This window comes from Oryx dammah, unplaced genomic scaffold, assembly GCF_014754425.2.
Source record: "Oryx dammah isolate SB20612 unplaced genomic scaffold, SCBI_Odam_1.1 HiC_scaffold_17, whole genome shotgun sequence".
Classification (NCBI taxonomy): domain Eukaryota; kingdom Metazoa; phylum Chordata; class Mammalia; order Artiodactyla; family Bovidae; genus Oryx; species Oryx dammah.
The window spans coordinates 63,399,554-63,419,414 of NW_024070201.1; the positions used below are offsets into that span (position 1 = coordinate 63,399,554).

A 19,861-nucleotide genomic window follows, 5' to 3' on the forward strand; every position below is an offset into this window, starting at 1 on the left:
AGGATGGATTTGCAAATAACTTTTCCAAAAGACGTTGGTTCTGATTTTGTCATGATTCTTCCGTCACATGCATCTCTTCTTCCAGCCCTGTCATGTTTGGGGGTGACCATATCAGGGCAGTGGTGGATGTCTGCTTCTTTTTATTTTAGGGGAGCTGCTGCAATGGTGGTTGGTTACCTATGGTTTTTCCTACTGAATGTATGCATCTTGGTTTTCTTTTCATTGGCTATGAATGGCTTGCTCATGAAATGCTCTGTATTTGATGAGAATTTCTGAGGTGTTTGATAAATATTCAGAAATACATAGCTCATCACATGGCTGTTCTAGGTAGATATTCTTCCTTTGAATCATCTATAGGAAAGCTCTGGCTGCTCAGGGTGTTTCTTTCCCCATAATGCTACTAATGAAGTAAAGTGGTCATCATGGCATAACTTTCAAGCATCTACTCTTCAGCTCGAGTGTCTACCTGTAAGGACACCTTTCAGTGTTAGAGATTGCTTGGGTTTTCAAGTGCAGAGGGTTGTTACAGACTGCATGGACGCGCAAAGCGTTGACATCTTTGGTTCTCCTCGGTGGAGGGCTGGTGTTTTCAAAGCTGTCCTTCCTCCTGCTGCATGCAGCTTCTTTGGCTGCTTTCTCCAGAAGATCTCATGTTCTGACCTCCACGTGTTCTCTGACAGAATGCGAAGGACACTGAGATACTTAACAGTATGGCAGAGTCAAGCTGAAGCCACTCTCCACTATCCCTTCATTTCTACTCAGCCATCTATACAGCCTGGTATAGATGAACGACTCTGTAGACTACAAAAGGGAGAAATGTACAAAACAAATGGTGAAGGCTCAAGAAATAACGTTCTCCTAATTACTTGAATCATCATTGTCACAGTTTCAACCACACCACGGGTTTTTACCCACCCACAACAGAACCCGAATTGGATCCAAAGGAACCCAGACCATTCGAATCCAGAAGCATCACCTCAGACAACCACAAGGATGACTGGTAATGGGTTACGCATACTTAAAGATTTTTTTTTCCCCCTCAAAGTCTTTGGTGCTGCAAATGTCAATCATCAGAACACAGTGGGGAAATTTAGTTAATATCTCATCACAAATTCTTAGTGAACTTTCATGAGGATACTCCATTCAGGTTGAGTCATTTGTCAATTATATCATCTGGGCATAAGATATTTTACGTTGCTTCGTTATAAAACTGAACATATTAAAATGGTTTGCGGTGCTGCCCTTGACAAAGTGGTCATAGTGGCATAACAGGTAATCATTAAGAAATTCTATGCATTTTGATTTTCTCTTGGGAGAGATTAGCGATATCATGCAAAAGTGTTAAGAGTTGATGCTCAGAGGTACTACTTAGGCATTGACCCATTAGATGGCATGTACTTTAATGAAAAAAAAAAAAAAAACAGAACCATCAAAAACCAGTTGATAAAAAGTCACAATGTATATAACCATCATCACGACAGATGTGGACAGAAGTAGCACCAGTACTTATGGAGAAGGCTGGACCCAGGAACCACACTCTTCTCCCAGTCACCATGGGTATCATGATGAAGAGGAGACCCCACATTCTACAAGCACAAGTAAGAAGGATGGCAATCAGCAGTTCTGGTTTAGCTGAGTAGTGAAGTCACTCCAGAGAGTAGGAAAAGACATTGGCTACATCTTCGATCTCCACACAGTAATTTCTTTTATCCCCAGAGCATAAAAAGCTGCCAAATCTGCACACGGTCTCTTAGAAATTGGAATTAAAAATACTAACTTGTCAAGTTGCCCCAAAAGGCAAAAATGTTTAAAAATATCTAAGATACAGTTTTTTTGTGTTAAAGATTCCCAGAGGCTCCATTTGGGTAGTTTGTGTGTTTTTATGGAAATGTCTGAAGGAGAGTGTGTTCTTTTGGTGCTTAGCAGTGGCATGTGGAAAGAAAGTGTGACAAGTACAAGGATCTTTGGAACTCTTTGTTTTCTGTAAAGATCTTTGAGAAATCCAGCTTCTTTTTCACATTGTTTCTCACCCCATTGTAGAAACACCTCCCTTGTACTCTTGGGAGGAAAGACAGTCACTTAGATGGACTATATTTGAATTCCTTGACTGTTCTTTTTCTGTTTTTAAGCTCAGGGTAATTTGGGGGAAGGCTTTGATGCTGTTATTTTTACTTATATGCAAACATCTCAGGTTTCCTAAAACAATTTCAAGTCTTTCTACTGGCCTATGAGGATAGGACAAAAAAGAAGTAAGTATATTCTGTTCTTTTTTTGTCTGTCTCTCAGAGATGCCTATATTTGGTATAAAAGAAGCTTTAATTTAGGGTAACAGCTCATAGCATTATAGAAATTATGGTTCAACCATGGTTCTTATAGCCTTAAACACTCCAAAAGCAAAAAAATGTAAGGAACAATCACTAAAAGCCAAAGGAGTTTGGGAATCCATGGTCTGAAGATGTCTTCAGACAACAAAAGAAACTTTCAGACATCAGCTAGGACTGAACAGATTAGGACTGAACATCCTGAGCGCTGTGACCTTCCCTAGTGGCTCGGACAGTAAAGAATCTACCTACAATGCGGGAGACCTGGGTTTGATTCCTGTGTTGGAAAGATTCCCTGAAGAAGGAAATGCCAACCCACTCCAGTACTCCGATATTCTTGCCTGGAGCATCCCCATGGACAGAGGAGCTTGGTGGGCTTTGGTCCATGGGGTCGCAAAGAGTTAGAAGCTACTAGGCACAGCACAGAGCATTGTACTGAATACACCCAACAGGCCTGCATCTCATTATTGACCACAATAGATTTGATATTCACATGAGGATTATGGGCTGAGTTAACAAAGAGTCTAATGAAATAAGAAACAGAAATAAGAGAAATAAAACAGAAATTTCTTCAGAATGGGATTCTGTACCAGTCCCTTTGGATCCTAATAGTTTATTTTAGAAGTTGTTAAGACAGTTTGTACCTAAATGTTTATATTATTTAAGTTTATACTATTTAAGAGGCTTGGAATTAATGAGCCTATTGTCAAAAAGTAGTGGGGGAGGGGCATGATTACTGGAGGGTAGCTGAAAAACAGGACAGAACAAAACCTAACAAAGTGGCAGCTGCTTCAGCGATTCTTTTCTGGGGACTTGCAAAACATCAAGTGATTCTGGCTGGTGATTTCTAGGCTTTATCAAAAAAACATTACAGCTTCTAGAAGAGAGTCAATCTTTGTATTTGCAATGGAAATCTTATAGTCTGTTAACCCATATATTGAAGACAACAGAGGGTTACTGGCTATTTAAAGGATCATTCTGTTTATAAAGATAGTGGTAGAAAGAGTATAGAATAGTGTGTGCATTTCTTTTCTTTTCTTTTTGACTTTAAGCAGTTTATATTTGGGTTAAATTTTCTTTATTTTTTGTTTTTTTTTTTTTTTTTTTGGTAATTACATCCAGTGTTGTTTCTATCTTCATTATTTGTCAGGAGGTAGTGATTTAATCAGGGGGAGGTAGAACTTAAGATTTTTATTTTTTTTTCCCCTCCCTCTGGATAACCTGTTAACTTCAGGAATGTTTTGGCCAATGCAAGGGTAAAATGAGGGCAGTAAGTTTTATTTTTTAAAACATCTTTGCTGTTGTCAAGTCACACACATTGTTTTCTAAAATAGTGAAATAAACTAGTTTTACAAGTTGCAAACTGTACTTCAGCCTGGCAAGTTTATACAGTCTGTTTTTCCTTTTTTTATTGAGGTATAGTTGATGTGCAGTATTTAACACTCATTTTCTTGATGAACAGAACTTCAGTGTTAGTCACAATGGATGAAAATGTCAATGACTTTCTGATTCTTCCCAAAGGCACCCTGGTACAATTTTATTTCATTCATTTTGTCCTTCTTAAAACTAGACAGTTAGAACATTGAGTGCTTGAAATTTTAAGCCTGTCACACACTCTTACAATTCCAAACACTGGTTAAAAAGGTTTTAGATAATGTCAAACATTGGCTGGAAGAGTTCTCTTCCACTGAATTAAATTTGTTAAAACGTGATTTTGACAATTTTAGATGCTCCATAGACATAACCTTGTAATATGTCAGTGGAATAGCATCTCAGTCATTCCCAGCATCTTTCATGCTGGGCAAATTCACTGCTGGTACATTTCTGGTGTGTGAGATGTTGAGTCATGTGACCACTACTTGAGAAGTCTTCCTACCAGGCTGATCTCATCATAGATTGTTATATAATACACTCCTCCCCCTCAAATCACTGAAGACCAGAGGTTAATTTTTTGAATGAACAGTTCTTTCAGGCAGGGTATGTGAGGCCATAAACTCTAGTAAAATAAGAATAGTACTAGGAATTCAGAGACTGTGATCTAGTTACAGCTTTGTGCTGATCTGGCTATGTGCTTTTGAGCAAATCACAACTTCTTTGGGCCCCCGTTTTCTCACCTGAAAGACTAAAGGATTTAAAGACTAAAGGATTTAGACTAAAGTCTAAAGACTAAAGGCCATCTAATTTCTAATATCCCTTTCAGAGTTACCAGTGGTTTCTTTCTTTCTTGCTGTCCCTTTCTGCCTCCTGTCCCACCTGCATATGTGTTTAAGGTAGAAAGCTATGTGTTGGTAAGGAAAGTAATTGAACAATAACAGCTCACCATTGACGTTCTTCTCACAGCCCAGGCACCCACTACTAGTACAGCAGAAGAAACAGCTACCCAGAAAGAGCAGTGGTTTGAGAATGGAAGGCCTGGGGAATATCCCCAAACACCAAAAGAAGACTCTCATTCAACAGCAGGGACAACTGGTAATGCATGGTTTCACAGGCAGACTTGGGTGAAAACTTCCTTGGGTGTTAAATGCTGGGCATTGAGGACAGTGAACAAGAAGAATTGGAAAGAATTGTCACAAGATGTTACAGTCCCTTAATCAATGACCATGCAGTCAACACATACCAGCCCTTAAGTGCTCATAATAAATCCCCTGAACAGAAATGGATATAGGCACAGAAGGGAGACACAGAATATGTGCTTGCATGCGTCACTTTTGGATCTAATGTTGGCATCCCCTGGGGAGACTGTCGAAGAGACTCTGATTGTATAAAATACTACCTTTTCTTTTGTAAAGGAATCTTCTCCATGACGTGGGTCCAGGCTTTACAACACAGTTCCATAAAATACTGGGCTTGTTAGAAGGCTTTTGGTCAGAAAAACCTCAGTAGTTGAAGAAATGGAGCCAGACATTTTGAGACAAACACCTGTCTGGTGTCGTTTGGCCTTTTGTCATGTTTATTTGGAGATTTCTCCTTGAATAGAAATAGTTTCTTCTTAAGTAAAAAAAAAACCCAAAATGCCTCTATACTTGAACTGTGGGATTGGGGAGATTGGAGTCAAATCTTGTCATCTCTTGTCATTTCTAAGCGTTGCCTGATAAGTTCACTCTGCCAGCTCCTATGCATGTGTGACAGAAGCCTTGAAATGCATCCTATCCTGTAAAAAAAAGTGAATTCGTATCCTTACTTGATAGCAGTGGGAAATATTCCTGTGTTTTCATTTACAATATAGGATATAACGCATGATTTTCTTCCAGTGTGTGGCAGCTTCTGAATTCACAGCTGTCAGAGTGATGGATTCAGTGACTGGCTATATGATGTGGTTGTTGCCAAGGGGCCACTATTGTCATCTTTTCTACCTCTGCGTCTTCATTGGCTCAGAATGAAGCCAAAGCACGTGCTGCATTCTTATGTCACTTGTGCCGTAAATCTCATTGTTGGGTGGTACTGCTTCTAATGGAGTCCATTCCTGCTTTTGAGATGAATGGCATTGACTTTCCTGTCTGTCTCGGGGGCGGGGAAGCTGCTACCTGACTCCTTCCCTGCATCACTGCTGGCCTCACGTGCATGTCACCGGGATGCAGTTGTCTAGGAGGATCTCCTGTGTGTGGACTCCTGTACTTCCTCCTTCCAGGGATGGTGGCAGCGTGGTGTGGGCGAAGAGCTATTTCTCCTCCGTCTTTACAATAACTTCTCATCCTCCCACTAGAGAAGTTATTAGTGCTTTTGCATCCTCTAGTTCACATGCTGATTGCTAGGGAAAATGAGCATGAGTGAAGCTGCACCTGCTAAAACATTCTGCATTTATGCAACTTCCCGACCCTCTAGACCCGGAAGACCCTTTCATTGTCTTGAGTAGAGAATATAGTCTTTAAAAAAAAAAATTAGTGTATCCCTGTCCAGATGTCAACTAACACTTTGATAATTGCTTAAACTGCATAGTCACAGCAGCCTCAACGCATGTCAGCCATCCCCATCAAAGAGTGACAACGCAGAGCCAAGAGGACAGTTCCTCGACTTATTTCTTCGACCCAGTCTCGCATCCGATGGGGCGAGGTCATCGAACAAAAGGAAGGATGGGTAATAATCTCTGAGCTCTTTTATATATTATGCTTCAGAAAGCCACCAAATGGCTGTTTTTCTAGAAGTTTTGGCTTTAGACCAGTCTGCTTTCCTGAAGAACTTTGCTTCTTCCAAAATTAGTTTTCTTAGTAAGACTGGTATGCATATACATCTGAATCTGAAGTCCTGGGCAAGAGTGGAGAATTTGGCAGGAGAGTAAAGAAGGATTAGTCCTAAAATGATGGGAATGGAAGTCATTTTCTCTGAAGAGGAGCAGTCTCAAGATTTCTTTTCCATATACTTCCAAGTGCAGGGTTTTAAAAAGAATGAAGTGATAGATCCAGTGACTGTTTCCATTATAGACCCACAATAAAACTTGTCTTTGGTAGAGAAATGTTAGAGGTCGAAGATTCCAAACAAGTAACTAAAAGGCTCTGGAAAATTGTGTGAATTACTCTTGGAAACTTAGGAATAAAATACACTACTCGGTGACTTAGGATTTGTACCACCCTTGGCCCTCCATAAATGTTTGTGAATTTAAAGCATGGACAGCTTTTATATAGGATGGAATCATTGTTTTCTTAATTAGCATTCTTATTTACCTATTGGAGAAGGAAATGGCAACCCACTCCAGTATTCTTGCCTGGAAAATCGCTTGGGCAGAGGAACCTGGTGGGCTACAGTCCATGGGGGTCGTGGTGAGTCAGACTTGACTTAGTGAGTGAACAGCAATTTACCTATATGCAATTCAAAAACAGAATTAAACAAGAGAGAGTGAGAAAAAGACTAGCTGGAGCTCTGCAACAGTGGAAGATTATTATTGTATTTGACAAAATTTTAAATTTAAAATAAATGTTTCCTTTAACAGAACCAGATGACAACTTTCCTGAGAGAATCTGTAAGAATTGGTAGCAAGAGGTGCCTCTCTTTTCCCAGTGTTTACCAAGGAGAAGAATCCATGTTCTTTACTAAATCCATGAATAAAATTGTGCAATTTTATTAATTTTTTAAAATTTAACAAGATGTCTTGATCACAGACATGTAACATTCCACAAAGGGAGATCAACCAAGAGAACAAATTGGTGATATGAATTTTCAGTCATAGTTTCAAATATATTTTCTGGATCCAAATTCCCAAGGGTATGCACTGGACAAGACTTATTGAAGTGAGTTCTCAGAATGCAATATAATGTCTCTCAGTATTGAGTTAAGCAAAGTTATCTCCAAAATGAATCCAATAGTTTCTGCGGTCTCATTTCTCCAGAACATCATAACTATGTTGTACCCAAATATTAGTGAGCATATATCCCTTAAAGTATAACTATATTAAATATCTGCAAATGTAATTGTATTTTATGTTCAGTGCATTATGGAGACACACAATGTGCAGTTAATTCACGGTCCGTGTTCTTAAGGTAGAGCTTCCCAGGTGGCACTAGTGGTAAAGAAATCACCTGCCAATGTGAGAGATATAAGAGACGTGAGTTTGATCCCTGGGTCAGAAAGATCCTCTGGAGGAGGAAATGGCAACCCACTTTGTATAAGCCTGGAGAATCCCATGGACAGAAGAGTCTGGTAGGCTACAGTCCACAGGTTTGCAAAGAATCAGACATGACTGAAGCGACTTAGCAGTCACATGCATGCTCTTAAGGAACTTAAAAGTTAGCTAGGAAAACAGCTTCAAAATAGATCTAATAGTATGAGAGAGTAAGTAATAGGTGTCAAATGAACATTGCTAGCAATAAACACAAAAGAAATTCTGAGGATCCCTTGGACAACCTCAGAGAAAGGTAGATTGGATCTGGTTTTTGAAAAATGGAAAAAAAAATCTAGTCAGTCAGAGACAGGAAGTAGGGGAATTTATTTATTTATTTATTTATTTTTTAAGGAAAGAAACACATATAAGGAGAGGTTTAAAAGAAAGAAAGCCAAGAAATGAATTTGGCAGAGTGAGTGGACCCACATGTCACAAAGAAAGATGAGTGTGAATGGTGAGGTTGGGGCCATTATGTTGTGCGGCTGAAGAGCCGCGTGTAGACCCAAACACGTATTTCACACACTTGGTAGCTGGAGGCTCTGATGATACCCATTGTGGGAAACCAAGCCAGTGAAAGAGCTTCAGAATCAATGTTGTCTTCATATTGATGAACAGAAAGGGTTTTCATCAAATTGATGATGTCACGAATGTTATAATTGGCTTCAACCATAGAATGGTATCACACCTTTTAAAGGATTCTACTTATAAAAGGAAAGAAGAACAAGAGTGTCTAGAACCATCAGCAGGCTGGACATTTTCTGGGGAGAATATCCATTTGCGGTTTTGATTTGGATTAGCCAGACTTTGCTCTTTTTTAGCGATTTTAAAATAATAGAGTCAGCTGCATTTTGTTCTATGAAGACCCTGATGTGCAGTGGAAAGGCTACACTGTAGATGTGGGTCCCTAACATTCCAGTGTTCCCCTCTGGAGTCATTTGGAACAGATTAAATCTCCCCAGAGGCAGCAGAGTGGGTGGACTTTGAATCCAAGAATCGGCTATAGTGATGGTGTTTATGGCTTGTGTGGCCTGTTTCACTCGGGACTTGTTATTTCAGCAGAATTGATTTGTGATAGTTATTAGAAACAGCTTCTATAAATATTTCAGTGAAATTTCTATGTAGTTCAACATTATACACGTTACATTCCAAAGACATCTATGTATGCGTATGGAGGATTCATTGATATGTAACGCTTCTTATTCTTTGCCCTAGAAATCCCCGTGGCTTCCATCTAGATAGTATGGGATGATGATTTTATTTGTACTTTCAGTTCATGGAGCAAAAGAGGAGAAAATGAGGGAAGAGGACTGTAACAACATTTTTTTTTTTTTTTGCCAAGTCAAGAGGATGTGACAAAATGGTGCCTGAACCAGTGCAGTTTGTCTTTTATCCACATGTCAGATCACTGGCTTACCCCATGTCTCAGCAGTACACAATGCATCTGCCAATTCAGTAGACTCAAGAGAGGCGGGTTCAATCCCCGAGTCGGGAAGATCCCCTGGAGGAGGGCATGGCAACCCACTCCGGTATTCTTGCCTGGAGAATTCCATGGACTGAGGAGCCTGGTGGGCTGCAGTCCATGGGGTCTCACAAGACTGAAGCAACTGAGCATGCACTCATGCATAGATCATTTGTATAGAACAGGACAAGTCACACGTGGGTTATATTTCTGTCTCTCTGCAAGGCTTAGGAGGCCCATCATGTACTCATTTAGCATCTTTCCAGACTCAGCAAAAAACAACAAAGATTGTAGCTTTCATACAACTCAGCCTTTAAATGAAAGCCAGTTACTTCTTGAGAGGCCCTTTTGGAGAAATGATCGTTTATTTCAGTTCTGGAGACATGAATTAGTATGTGCTTTCTTTCCTCTCGTGCAGGTTTGAATATAAGAATTATTTATCTCTAGACCAGAAATGACCTTCAGATAGCAGTTAGAAAATCAAGCAATAACACTGATTTAATTCCTTCAGATACAGACACCAGCCCTAGTACAACGCTTCAGCCTTCTGCAGATCCAAACACGAGTTCGATGGGAGACTTGGACAGGACAGGACCTCTCTCAGTGACAACTCGTAAGGATAAAGATACTCAGCCTCTTGACCTGTATTCTTGCTTCAGCTCTTGCTCTCCTTGGCCCTGATGCAGGGCTTGGTGGTGGTATAGCTCATTCAGTGCTGAGTGGTTCAGCTCAATATCAAATCTGTCCTCCTTGTCTTTATTTTCTGGGTGGTTCTTTAAATCTGATTATACCTTCATTTGTGGTGGTTTCCTCTTTAACTTTTATTAGAAAGGAAAAGGATGTGGGACTCGATTCCACTTGATTTTCCTGCTTTGAGTAGTTAGGTTAGTGAAATTCAAGGCCACAGCTAGGGTAGTGGCATCTGTCTGGTTTAACTGACTATTTCCTTGTGAGTCCCATCTTTCAACCAAGGCAGAAGAGGGGTAGTATTTTTCAGTGGCTGTAAAAAGATGTTTTGGGGCTAGATAATCAAGAGAGTAAGGGAATCACATTAGCCTGTAGAGGAGGATCAAGACAATTTTTTGACAATTGACATTAGTGGCAGGGCCCTGGGAATAAAAGAACATTTGCTCATATCTCTTCCTATCACTAAACATCTGGCAGAAACAATGCTAAACTTCTAGTGCCCTTAACCTCCACCATAGGTGCAGGGCTATCCCAGAGATCAACATAAAGTCATTCATAATTTCTTGACAGAATATTAAAGAAATCCAGAATTACGAGGGCCTCATTTCACTGCTTGCTAGACATACTGGGCAGAGTCTTTGCATGTGAGTCCTTTCAGGCAAAAGGAAAAATCAACAAGCGTGTGTTCATTGTCAAGAATGTAAATAACCCAGTAACCAGGCATCAAAGGAGATGCAAATAAGCCTAGAAATGGTCCCTGCCAGTGGAGGGTCTTGCAGCCCTACTTTATGTCCCTGTTGACTTTTGCTCTGTTGTGGGGCTTGGGATCTGTTGACTGCCTTTCTCCTGGTTATACTATTTACTGGGTAGTGGACACGGCTTAGTGGTACGCTTTAGGGTGTGCTTACCCCTGTAACTCAGAGGTCAGTCCTTTTCTTAGAAGAACACAAAACAAATTAACTCAAAACAATGAAAACCATTTCAGATATGGGCAATGGTTCAACCAGAAATTGATATGTATCAGTGAGGGCCCTGTATTTGCCCAGACAAGCGTTTCCTGGCCTTTCAGTGCATTGATGAGAATCCTCATCCACAAATGAGATCAAAAAGCTAATCATGGGGTACAATAGTGACTTAAGTGTTTCCTTGTGTAAATTTGAGCTGAGTTACTTGAGCGGGTTATTCTAGATGAACTTCTTCCTCTTTTGTGGTTACAGGTATACTACCTGCTCTGCTGATGTTTACTTTCCCTATAGTCACATTTCTTGACACACAGTGAAGTTGCTCTTGATGGCTGATAGGAGCTCCGGGATTCAAGCATTCTTTTTTCTTTGTTTCTGGTTTTTCCTGAGTGATAGGAAGTAATGCTATAATTGGGCCAGGATGATCCAGGGTGGACAAAGTTTTGGCTTAGATTTCCTCTTGGCACTTCACCTTGTTTATTATACAGAAAAACAAAGCCAGCTAAGGGGCAAAGCAGAATTCTGTTGTGCATTTCTTTCAGTCAGAGGAGAATGGCATGCAAACACCTTGGTATTCCTATGTACCTACCCATCTGACTGTATCAGATCCTCCCTGTCAGCAGATAACAGAGGATTTTTCTCATGGCCCCAAATTAATACTGGACTCATCCCTCATTGAAACAGAGCAGAGTGATCCTCACAGCTTCTCTCCATCGCATGGCGGCTTAGAAGAAGACAAAGGCCACTCAACGACTGCTACTCCAACATCTATCAGTAAGGACTGTAAAGCCCACATGGCTTCAGCTATTGAAAAGAATCAATAAACCACGGGTGCTTTTGCAGGGTCTTTGGTGGAGGTACATCAGTTGGCTGTTGTCATGCTGTTACTCCTGATCAGAAGGTGTGGCTGGTGATGGTTCTCTGTCTTTTCTGCTTTGTAGATCTCTTAGAAGCCATTGTATATTAAATGCAAACTATATTTTCTTAATCTTCAAGTTTGGGTTTCTTAAACCCTAGAGTTAGTGATTTTGTTTAAGAGTAACAGATTGCTGGTGTGTGATTGGGCGGAAAAATCTGAATTATAGCACTATTTTCCTTGCATTAATAATATTATTTTGCCATTTCTCCTCTGGACCACAAATCCATGGTGCAGGTGACCAGGAAGCAGTTCAAGGAAAGGAAAGAACAATCAAAGCCTCACATTTTTGAAACTTTGCATTTGCTATCCCAACTGCACAGCCTAATTTTACCTTTCAATTCAGTAACACATTTTTTCCTCTTCATCAGCGATGGGTTCAATTGAGTAAGAACTCAAGATTATGTAGTACCCGAGTTTCAAGGTAACAATTCTAGAGGTATAAACCGTATTTGAATAACCCAGGCAGATGTTGCAATGAACGTCTCTTCTAGATATTAGGATCGCCGCTCTCTTCCATTGAATGATGTCCAGATGGTATTGACTGCAAAATATTGATTCTGTTCAATAGGGTGAACAAACTGCACCATCTTTTGCTCCATGTCCACAAATAACAAGTGAAAAGTTTTTGCAGCAATTGCACATGCTGAAGACAAGCATGTTTTGGGTGGTGGTCTTACAAATGTGGGTTTACCGTTGATTCCACCTCCACACAGATAGGAACGATGGCAGAAGAGGTGGAAATCTTCCTGAAGATGCAACTACTTCAGTGGAAGGTTACACTCATTCTCCAGATACAAATGAATACACAACCCTCACCCCAGTGACCCCTACTAAGACTGGGTCCCCTGGAGTTACTGAAGTTACTATTGTTGGAGATTCCACCTCTAAGGCTGATCTTACTTTACCAGGTAATTTGGCCATTTGATATCTGGTTTGCTTTCTCTATAGGAAGAAACAACACATACTTTCATATAGTAAAGAACGTCTTCTCTGTGGAGACTGTAATTAGATTGATTTGTGTCATGGGAATGGCTTTCATCACAGGTCATCATTCTAATGCAGTAGATTTACTTTAGATGAATAATGCTTTTATTTACCTGTGTAATTTCCATTTATTTTTTGTGACTTGGTTGTTATGGTAGAATTTCTTTCTTTGTTTTATTCCTGACCTTCTGATATATTTAATTGAACCATATGAAATCGACATTTTTGTAAGTAAAAGTAGTCAAGTATCAGTTTCATTTGATTCAGCTAATATATGCTGCTTATGTAAGGTTTTACCCAACTTGTGAATAATTTCCCTATACTAATGTCTTTGCTCTGAAATTATTTTTTATTGGTGATAGATTGGTGGATTTTATTTTTGGTGAAGGGCTTATGGATACTTCTTCTAATTATGGTGCACACTTAAAACTTTATGATTTAATCTACATCATGACTAGTTACCCTTTCTCAGACAGAGAGGCCTGGCATGCTGTGGTCATGGGGTCGCAAAGAGTTGGACATGACTGAGCGACTGAACTGAACTGACCCTTTCTCTTGTGAGAGCAAAAGAGTTGATCGAAGATGACTTATTCAATAAGTTACACATGGACCTAGCCATCCTTCCCACTTCTACTTTTGTTTCTCTGTTTGCATTAAGAAACTAATATTGAAGAAAAGGGAACTGCAAAATACTTACCCTGGCTAAGAAACTAAAATTGAACTCTCTCTTCCTGGTGCCAGATATTTAAGTGTTCTTACTATTCAACCATTAAGGAATATTAAAGATCCATTACCATGCCCCCTCAGATGAACAATAAGTCTCATGAGAACTCGATATATAAAGCAGATGACAGTGTGATGCTGTGGCTGTTGTGGGGCAGAATGCCATGTGCCTGGCCCGTATCCTAGAGCCCACATGCCTGGGCTGCCCATCTCAGGGCTTCAAGGGAAACAGTTTTAAAAAATCCTGACCTCAACTGTATCGGCACAACAAAGCCCTTTACACCTGCTGGTTCTTTATTCGGCATGGTTCTGCCCTCAGTTGTTAAAAATTCCAAGTAGCTGTGTCAGTATTCTTCTGGAGAAATGAATTTTAGAGCACTGCCTGGTTTCTCTTGGCAAAATAGGGCCCTTAATGCAGCCGAGTGAATTTAAATGGCCATTTTAACAGTTACAGTAGCCTCAAAGGATTACATAGCCTATTTGTTAGTAAATAAAATGCTTTCTACAAAATCGATATTTACATACCCTGATTCCTTCTGCTTTCTGCAGTGGTACAGACAGATTTTCCATAGTTCGCCATGGATTAAATGATCTATCATCCTTGATTTTCTTCCAGAATACTCAGATAAGGCTAATTTCTTCCCATATATTTTTTTCTCCACCTTTTTGCTTAATGTTAAGAATGAAAATATCCTTAATTGTAGTGGCTGTGGTCTTGGTGGTGATGGTGGTGGTGGTGGTGATGGTGGTGGTATTGAGTGCTTTGGTGTCAGCATTTCAGCAAATCCTGTTTTCAGTTTTTCTAACCATCAGCCAAGGAACAAAGCAATCTATCTCCTCCATACAATTGTGTAAGAGATTACAGTTCGCCTATCACCACTTTCTCTGAATAAGGACATTGTGAAGATCAGATTACTGTGGATTCCTTAGAGGAATCTTTCATAATGGGTGACCATAGCCATTTTATGAACCTGTTTCATTTTGCTTCAAGATTCCATTATAATTTTAGGAAATGTGTGGGCAGGAGGAGGAGGAACCAGAGTTTCCATATTCCGAACCCGAGATTTGACTTGTGGATCCAAATTTTAGCAATTCATTAACTTGTTTCAATGTAAAGCCTTCTGGTGATGGATGTTTGAGAAGATGGGATTATATGAACTCTTGGTGTTGAAAATACAGATTTAAGTTTTTGGAAAATATGATTTGAAATATATTCTAATAACTAGGTACACCTTAGCCACATGTTAGTTATCTCCTCATTTCTTTTCACTTATTTTCTCTAAATTGAATTGACTTTTCTTTTTGAATCCTTACTGATTCAACCCCAAGCTACTTTATTGAACAAACAAAACATTTCTCAATTTCCTGCCTCAAAGAAATCTCTTTAAATGTCCCATGCCCTAAGCCACAGAATACATGCATTCCCAATGATCACATCTATCATAATTCAAAGCATATAATTGTTATGTCAAAGACATATCAAATCCCAACCTCAGACTTGCCAAGACATCATAGTATTTTTGGTAGAGTTACAATTTGGGGGTTTCTACTGAAGCCACACTTCCTAAGGTCATCCTTACTGGTCTGTGCTGTCCCAGTTTTTAAAATTTTGATTGAAGCTCTAACCCACTCATCAGTGAAGGAAGCAGTGAACAATAATTCATATCATGGACCCATTCGGAACTTCTTTGTCATTATTTTTGGTTACCTTTAAGAGACTTTGCAATGGGCTGTATGAAAATGCACAGGTCAGGAAGCCCAGATGGTAACGTAACTGAGCATATGGTATTGAACTCCCTCTGTTGCTCCTTACAGGAGACTACGGCTCGTCCCACGATCCCAGTGGAAGGTCCTATACAACTCACGCATCTGAATCAGCTGGTGAGTTTGAGCTGCTTTGTCATTTACTGCTACCATCATGGAACCTGCTAATTATTAATGATGTATGAGTCAGTGTCTCCCCGAAAGTGGTTTTTATACGTTCTTTGCATGCATCACAATCACAGGGAGAACTTATTAAACTACACTGCTGGGCCCCATCCTTAAATGTTTCTGCTTCAAGAGGAGTAGAGTGAAGCCTGAGCATTTGTATTTCTAGTAATTTCTCTGGTGATGCTGATTCTGCTCAGACACGGACTCCACTTTGAGGATGACTGCTTTCGAGAAAATTCTTCCATCTGAAAAAATCAGGAAGAATTCAAGCAGGTGCTCAGTTTAACACTGCATTTTACCAGGGCGATTAAGAACATAGATTTTGGAGAAAGAGTGGCCTGGGTTTGATTCCAGCTCCTTCACATGCCAACGAGGGACCTTGTTAAAAGGATCTGAGATTTGACTTCCTAACCAAAAAAATTGGGATGATAATAATTGTCACAGGGCATTGTTTTAAAGGGGCATTCCCAGTGGCTCAGTGGGTAAAGAATCTACCTGCAATGCAGGAGACACAGGAGACTCGGGTTTGATCCCTGGATCAAGAAGGTCCCCTGGAGGAGAAAATGGCAATCCATTCCAGTATTTTTGCCAAGAAAACCCCATGGATACAGTCCATGGGGTCACAAAGAGTCAGAAGTGACCGAGCGTGCATACACATGCACACATTGTTTTAAAGATTAAATGATGTGTACTTGTAAAGTCTTTAGCATAATTCCCTTGCCCACCGCACATGGCATAATAACTAGCCTTTACTGAGAATTTACTGTGTGCTGGTGGCATTGTTCTGAACACTTTACATGTGTTAGGTTGGACCATCTGAAACTGCTATTTCTGTAGATCAACAGTCAGGTATCGGTGATTCCCTATATTTCATCTTTTATGTTCTCATTTAATTATGTCAGTAATTGTATTATCCTAGTTTTACAAATGAGAAAACTAAGGCTTAGAGAGGCTAAGCAGCATGGCTGAGTTGACTTGGTAGAGTTGAATGGTGAAGCCAGGTTTTAAGCCCAGGGATCTTGTGTTGCCTCTCAGAAGCATGATCTGGAGAAATACCCTGTAATGACAATCATTACTGCCATAATTACTGTAATGATCACGCCTCTAGAAATATCACTCCAGGCAGCAAAAGTCTGCCACGAGGCAGTCTGAGTTGTGATCACTAATGTTGCTCCTGAAAGGTTCTGCCGATGCTGTCTCACTGTGGTCTCCCTGATTATTGCCAGCCCAAGTGACCTCATGCCAGCCAAGTAACGCCATATGAACTATTGTTCTTCCCCTCCTTCCCAGCTGAGAGTAGGGTTGCCTCCAAGCTTGAGGGTTCACACACTTAAAGCAAATATTGAAATGGATATTTACATGGTGGCTTCAGTAATAACCTATCCTGTAAGAGCACAGGGATGTAGGGGCCCAGTAGAAATGCTTCTAAAATAAAGACAGAAGTCCCAGGCTCTCTGCAGGGCCTTGGGTGGGGCATTTAACCTTTTCCAGTTTTGATTTATTAGTAAAAAAGGAGATCAGGACACAGGCCTCTGTTACCTCTAGAGCTCTTGTGAAAAGCATGCTGTATTAAAAATATGAAAGAGTTTTGAAAATTACATGGAGCTATTACTATAAGGAGGTGCTCTTTAGTTTTGGGGTTTTTTTTTGGGGGGGGGTGCTTTTTAAAATCAAGTGATTTTAGCCACTCCAAGCATGGTCCCTGGACCAGTGGCAGGGACATCACCTAAGAGCTGTCTGGAAACGCGGACTCCCCAGACCACTGAATCAAGAACTGTATTTTATCCAGACCTACCCCGCCCTGCTCCCACTAGGCAGTTTGTATGTACTTTAAAGTTTGAGAAGCACTGTTTAGACTTTTTCCTCACAGTGTGAGCCACCTGTGCACATGTCTCAGATTGGATCTCACCTCCCAACTGCATCGTCAAGCATCCCTCTTTGCAGAACTTACTTCCCCAACCAGCCCTACCCGGGCTGGATTCACAGAGCTCTAGGGTGCAAGACCAGGCCTGCTGGGTCTCATTCGTCTTCTCCGGCTCTTTCTTGAAGTAAGAATCAGGTGGGCAGGGGTTAGTCTCTTATGTTTGCCTCCTGAGCAGGTGTGTGTTGTTCAAATGGAAGGTTTCATCTGGTTGTACACACACCCAGATCTTTCCTTTCTGGGAGCGCTTTTTATGAAAATCAAAATAAAGAGATAATGACCCATTGATGGCCTCCCGTTCAAATATCAAAGGCTGCTGTGAGTCAGACACAGACCAGTGAGAGGGGCTGTACCCCTTAGGTGGTTATCAAGGCAAAGATCTCTAGTTTAGACAGCTAGTATCCCATGACCTGTTCAGGCAAGCACCTGCCAATAATGACCAAGGCCTCTGGGAGGCAGCTAGAGGAAACCCCTTGGATTCCTTCTGATTGACAGAAGACACTGTCAAAATGGCCTGCTGAAACAGCCAGATGTCCAGTAGAATTTGTTTTGCTCCATTTTGAGTTTAACTAGTACATTGAATTGCATAAACTGTGAAGAAGGCTGAGTGCCGAAGAATTGATGCTTTTGAACTGTGCTGTTGGAGAATACTCTTGAGAGTCCCTTGGACTGCAAGGAGATCCAACCAGTCCATTCTGAAGGAGATCAGCCCTGGGATTTCTTTGGAAGGAATGATGCTAAAGCTGAAACTCCAGTACTTTGGCCACCTCATGCAAAGAATTGACTCATTGGAAAAGACTCTGATGCTGGGAGGGATTGAGAACAGGAGGAGAAGGGGATGACCGAGGATGAGATGGCTGGATGGCATCACTGACTCGATGGACGTGAGTCTGAGTGAACTCTGGGAGTTGGTGATGGACAGGGAGGCCTCGCGTGCTGTGATTCACGGGGTCACAAAGAGTCGGACACGACTGAGCAACTGAACTGAACTGAACTGAGTGCATTGAATTGCATAAACAGGAGCCATTCTACTCAAAATAACCACAACCATCAGAATTTCAGAGTTCACCATGTACAGTCAGAAGTTTGACTCTGAGAAAAGGCTATTTAAGTTCTGCCCATCTTCATGGGGTCACAAAGAGTCGAACACGGTTAGGCAAATGACTGACAACATCTTCATTCATTGATTAGCCAAACAGACTTCCTTTTTTTTTTACTTCCCTGGGAACCCTTCAGGATTCTGCAGTGGGTTCCCATTGGGTAGGGGGAAAGAGTTAATTTTAGTGGGAATTTTTCACATTTTGTTTTGAAACAGTGGAGGAAGCACAATACACACACATACACGCATGCACACACACACCAAAGCTTTCATTTGGGTGAGTCTCTTCACAAAATGCCTTAGAAGTTTCATTCAAAACATGATTCCTCCCTCATTGTAATGAACCTCCTGTTCTGACTTGTGAATTCTTTATCTTGTGATTCTTCCTGCTTCCTTCCAGTTTGGATTCTTTGTCTCCTTATTTGATTTTGTAGCAGCAGAGAATGTTATCTTCTAAGAAGTGCATGTTTTGTGAATATAGACATTAGCAGGCGCTTTCCTTAGGGTGATTTTTCACAAAGAAAAAGGGACACTGCCCACCCTACCCTACCCTGAATCCCTTTTTTTTTTAATGTTTATGACTATTGAAGATGTTGGACATAATTTTAGGTTTGCTTTGAACTACCTTAAGCATTGGAATCCCCTGGGGATCTTGTTAAAATGAAGATTCTGAGGTTTGGGATGAAACCTGAGGCTGTGTATTACCAGCAAGCTCCCATGGTGATGTTGCTGGTCTAGGGTAGCAAGGTCTTAAATTAAAAATAGAGAATTGTAATGTTGCCAAGTTGAAGATTGTACTGCTTGCTGTACAACAGGCCAATAAATCAAGAGATGAGTTGGTGGAGCAAGGATTAGTGACTTTATTCGGAAAGCCAGCAGACAAAGATGGTGGACTGGTGTCCTAAAGAACCATCTTGCTTGAGTTAGAATTCAGGCTTCTTTTATACTAACAGGGACAGAAGTGAAATCAAACTTTTCCTGGTTTCCATCAGGCTTGTTAATTTCTTCCTTCCTGCAGTCATTCACAGGTGGGGCTTGTCAGGATGCTTCCTATGAACTAGAGCAAGATATTTCAGCTTAATGCTCATTCCCTGGAAGGCAGGGTTCCCAGAGATGGGCCACTATGTATAATTTAAACTTATAGATAGCATTTCTTTAATGATTAGCTGGTAATATAAACAAAGGTTCTTCCCTATTACAGTAACTGCACACAATTATCATTCTTGTTCACTTCTTTAAACCTCTATAAAATGATGACGAA

The 19,861-nt window shown here is 40.6% G+C and overlaps 1 protein-coding gene across 12 annotated transcripts in view; it reads left to right on the forward strand.

Annotated features, from left to right (window-relative positions):
• Positions 1-19,861, forward strand: part of CD44 (CD44 molecule (Indian blood group)) — an 89,252-nt gene that overhangs the window by 57,331 nt on the left and 12,060 nt on the right. For 3 of the 12 annotated variants that reach the window (XM_040259001.1, XM_040259002.1, XM_040259005.1), the window contains 8 exons: positions 887-1,000; positions 1,482-1,598; positions 4,662-4,790; positions 6,258-6,395; positions 9,885-9,986; positions 11,707-11,796; positions 12,655-12,849; positions 15,464-15,529. The exons of 1 other annotated variant lie outside the window; for it this stretch is intronic. In XM_040259001.1, the coding sequence (XP_040114935.1) occupies positions 887-1,000; positions 1,482-1,598; positions 4,662-4,790; positions 6,258-6,395; positions 9,885-9,986; positions 11,707-11,796; positions 12,655-12,849; positions 15,464-15,529 (951 nt within the window). The remainder of the gene's footprint in view (positions 1-886; positions 1,001-1,481; positions 1,599-4,661; positions 4,791-6,257; positions 6,396-9,884; positions 9,987-11,706; positions 11,797-12,654; positions 12,850-15,463; positions 15,530-19,861) is intronic. 8 more of the 12 variants (XM_040259003.1, XM_040259006.1, XM_040259007.1 and 5 more) reach the window with 8 other exon arrangements.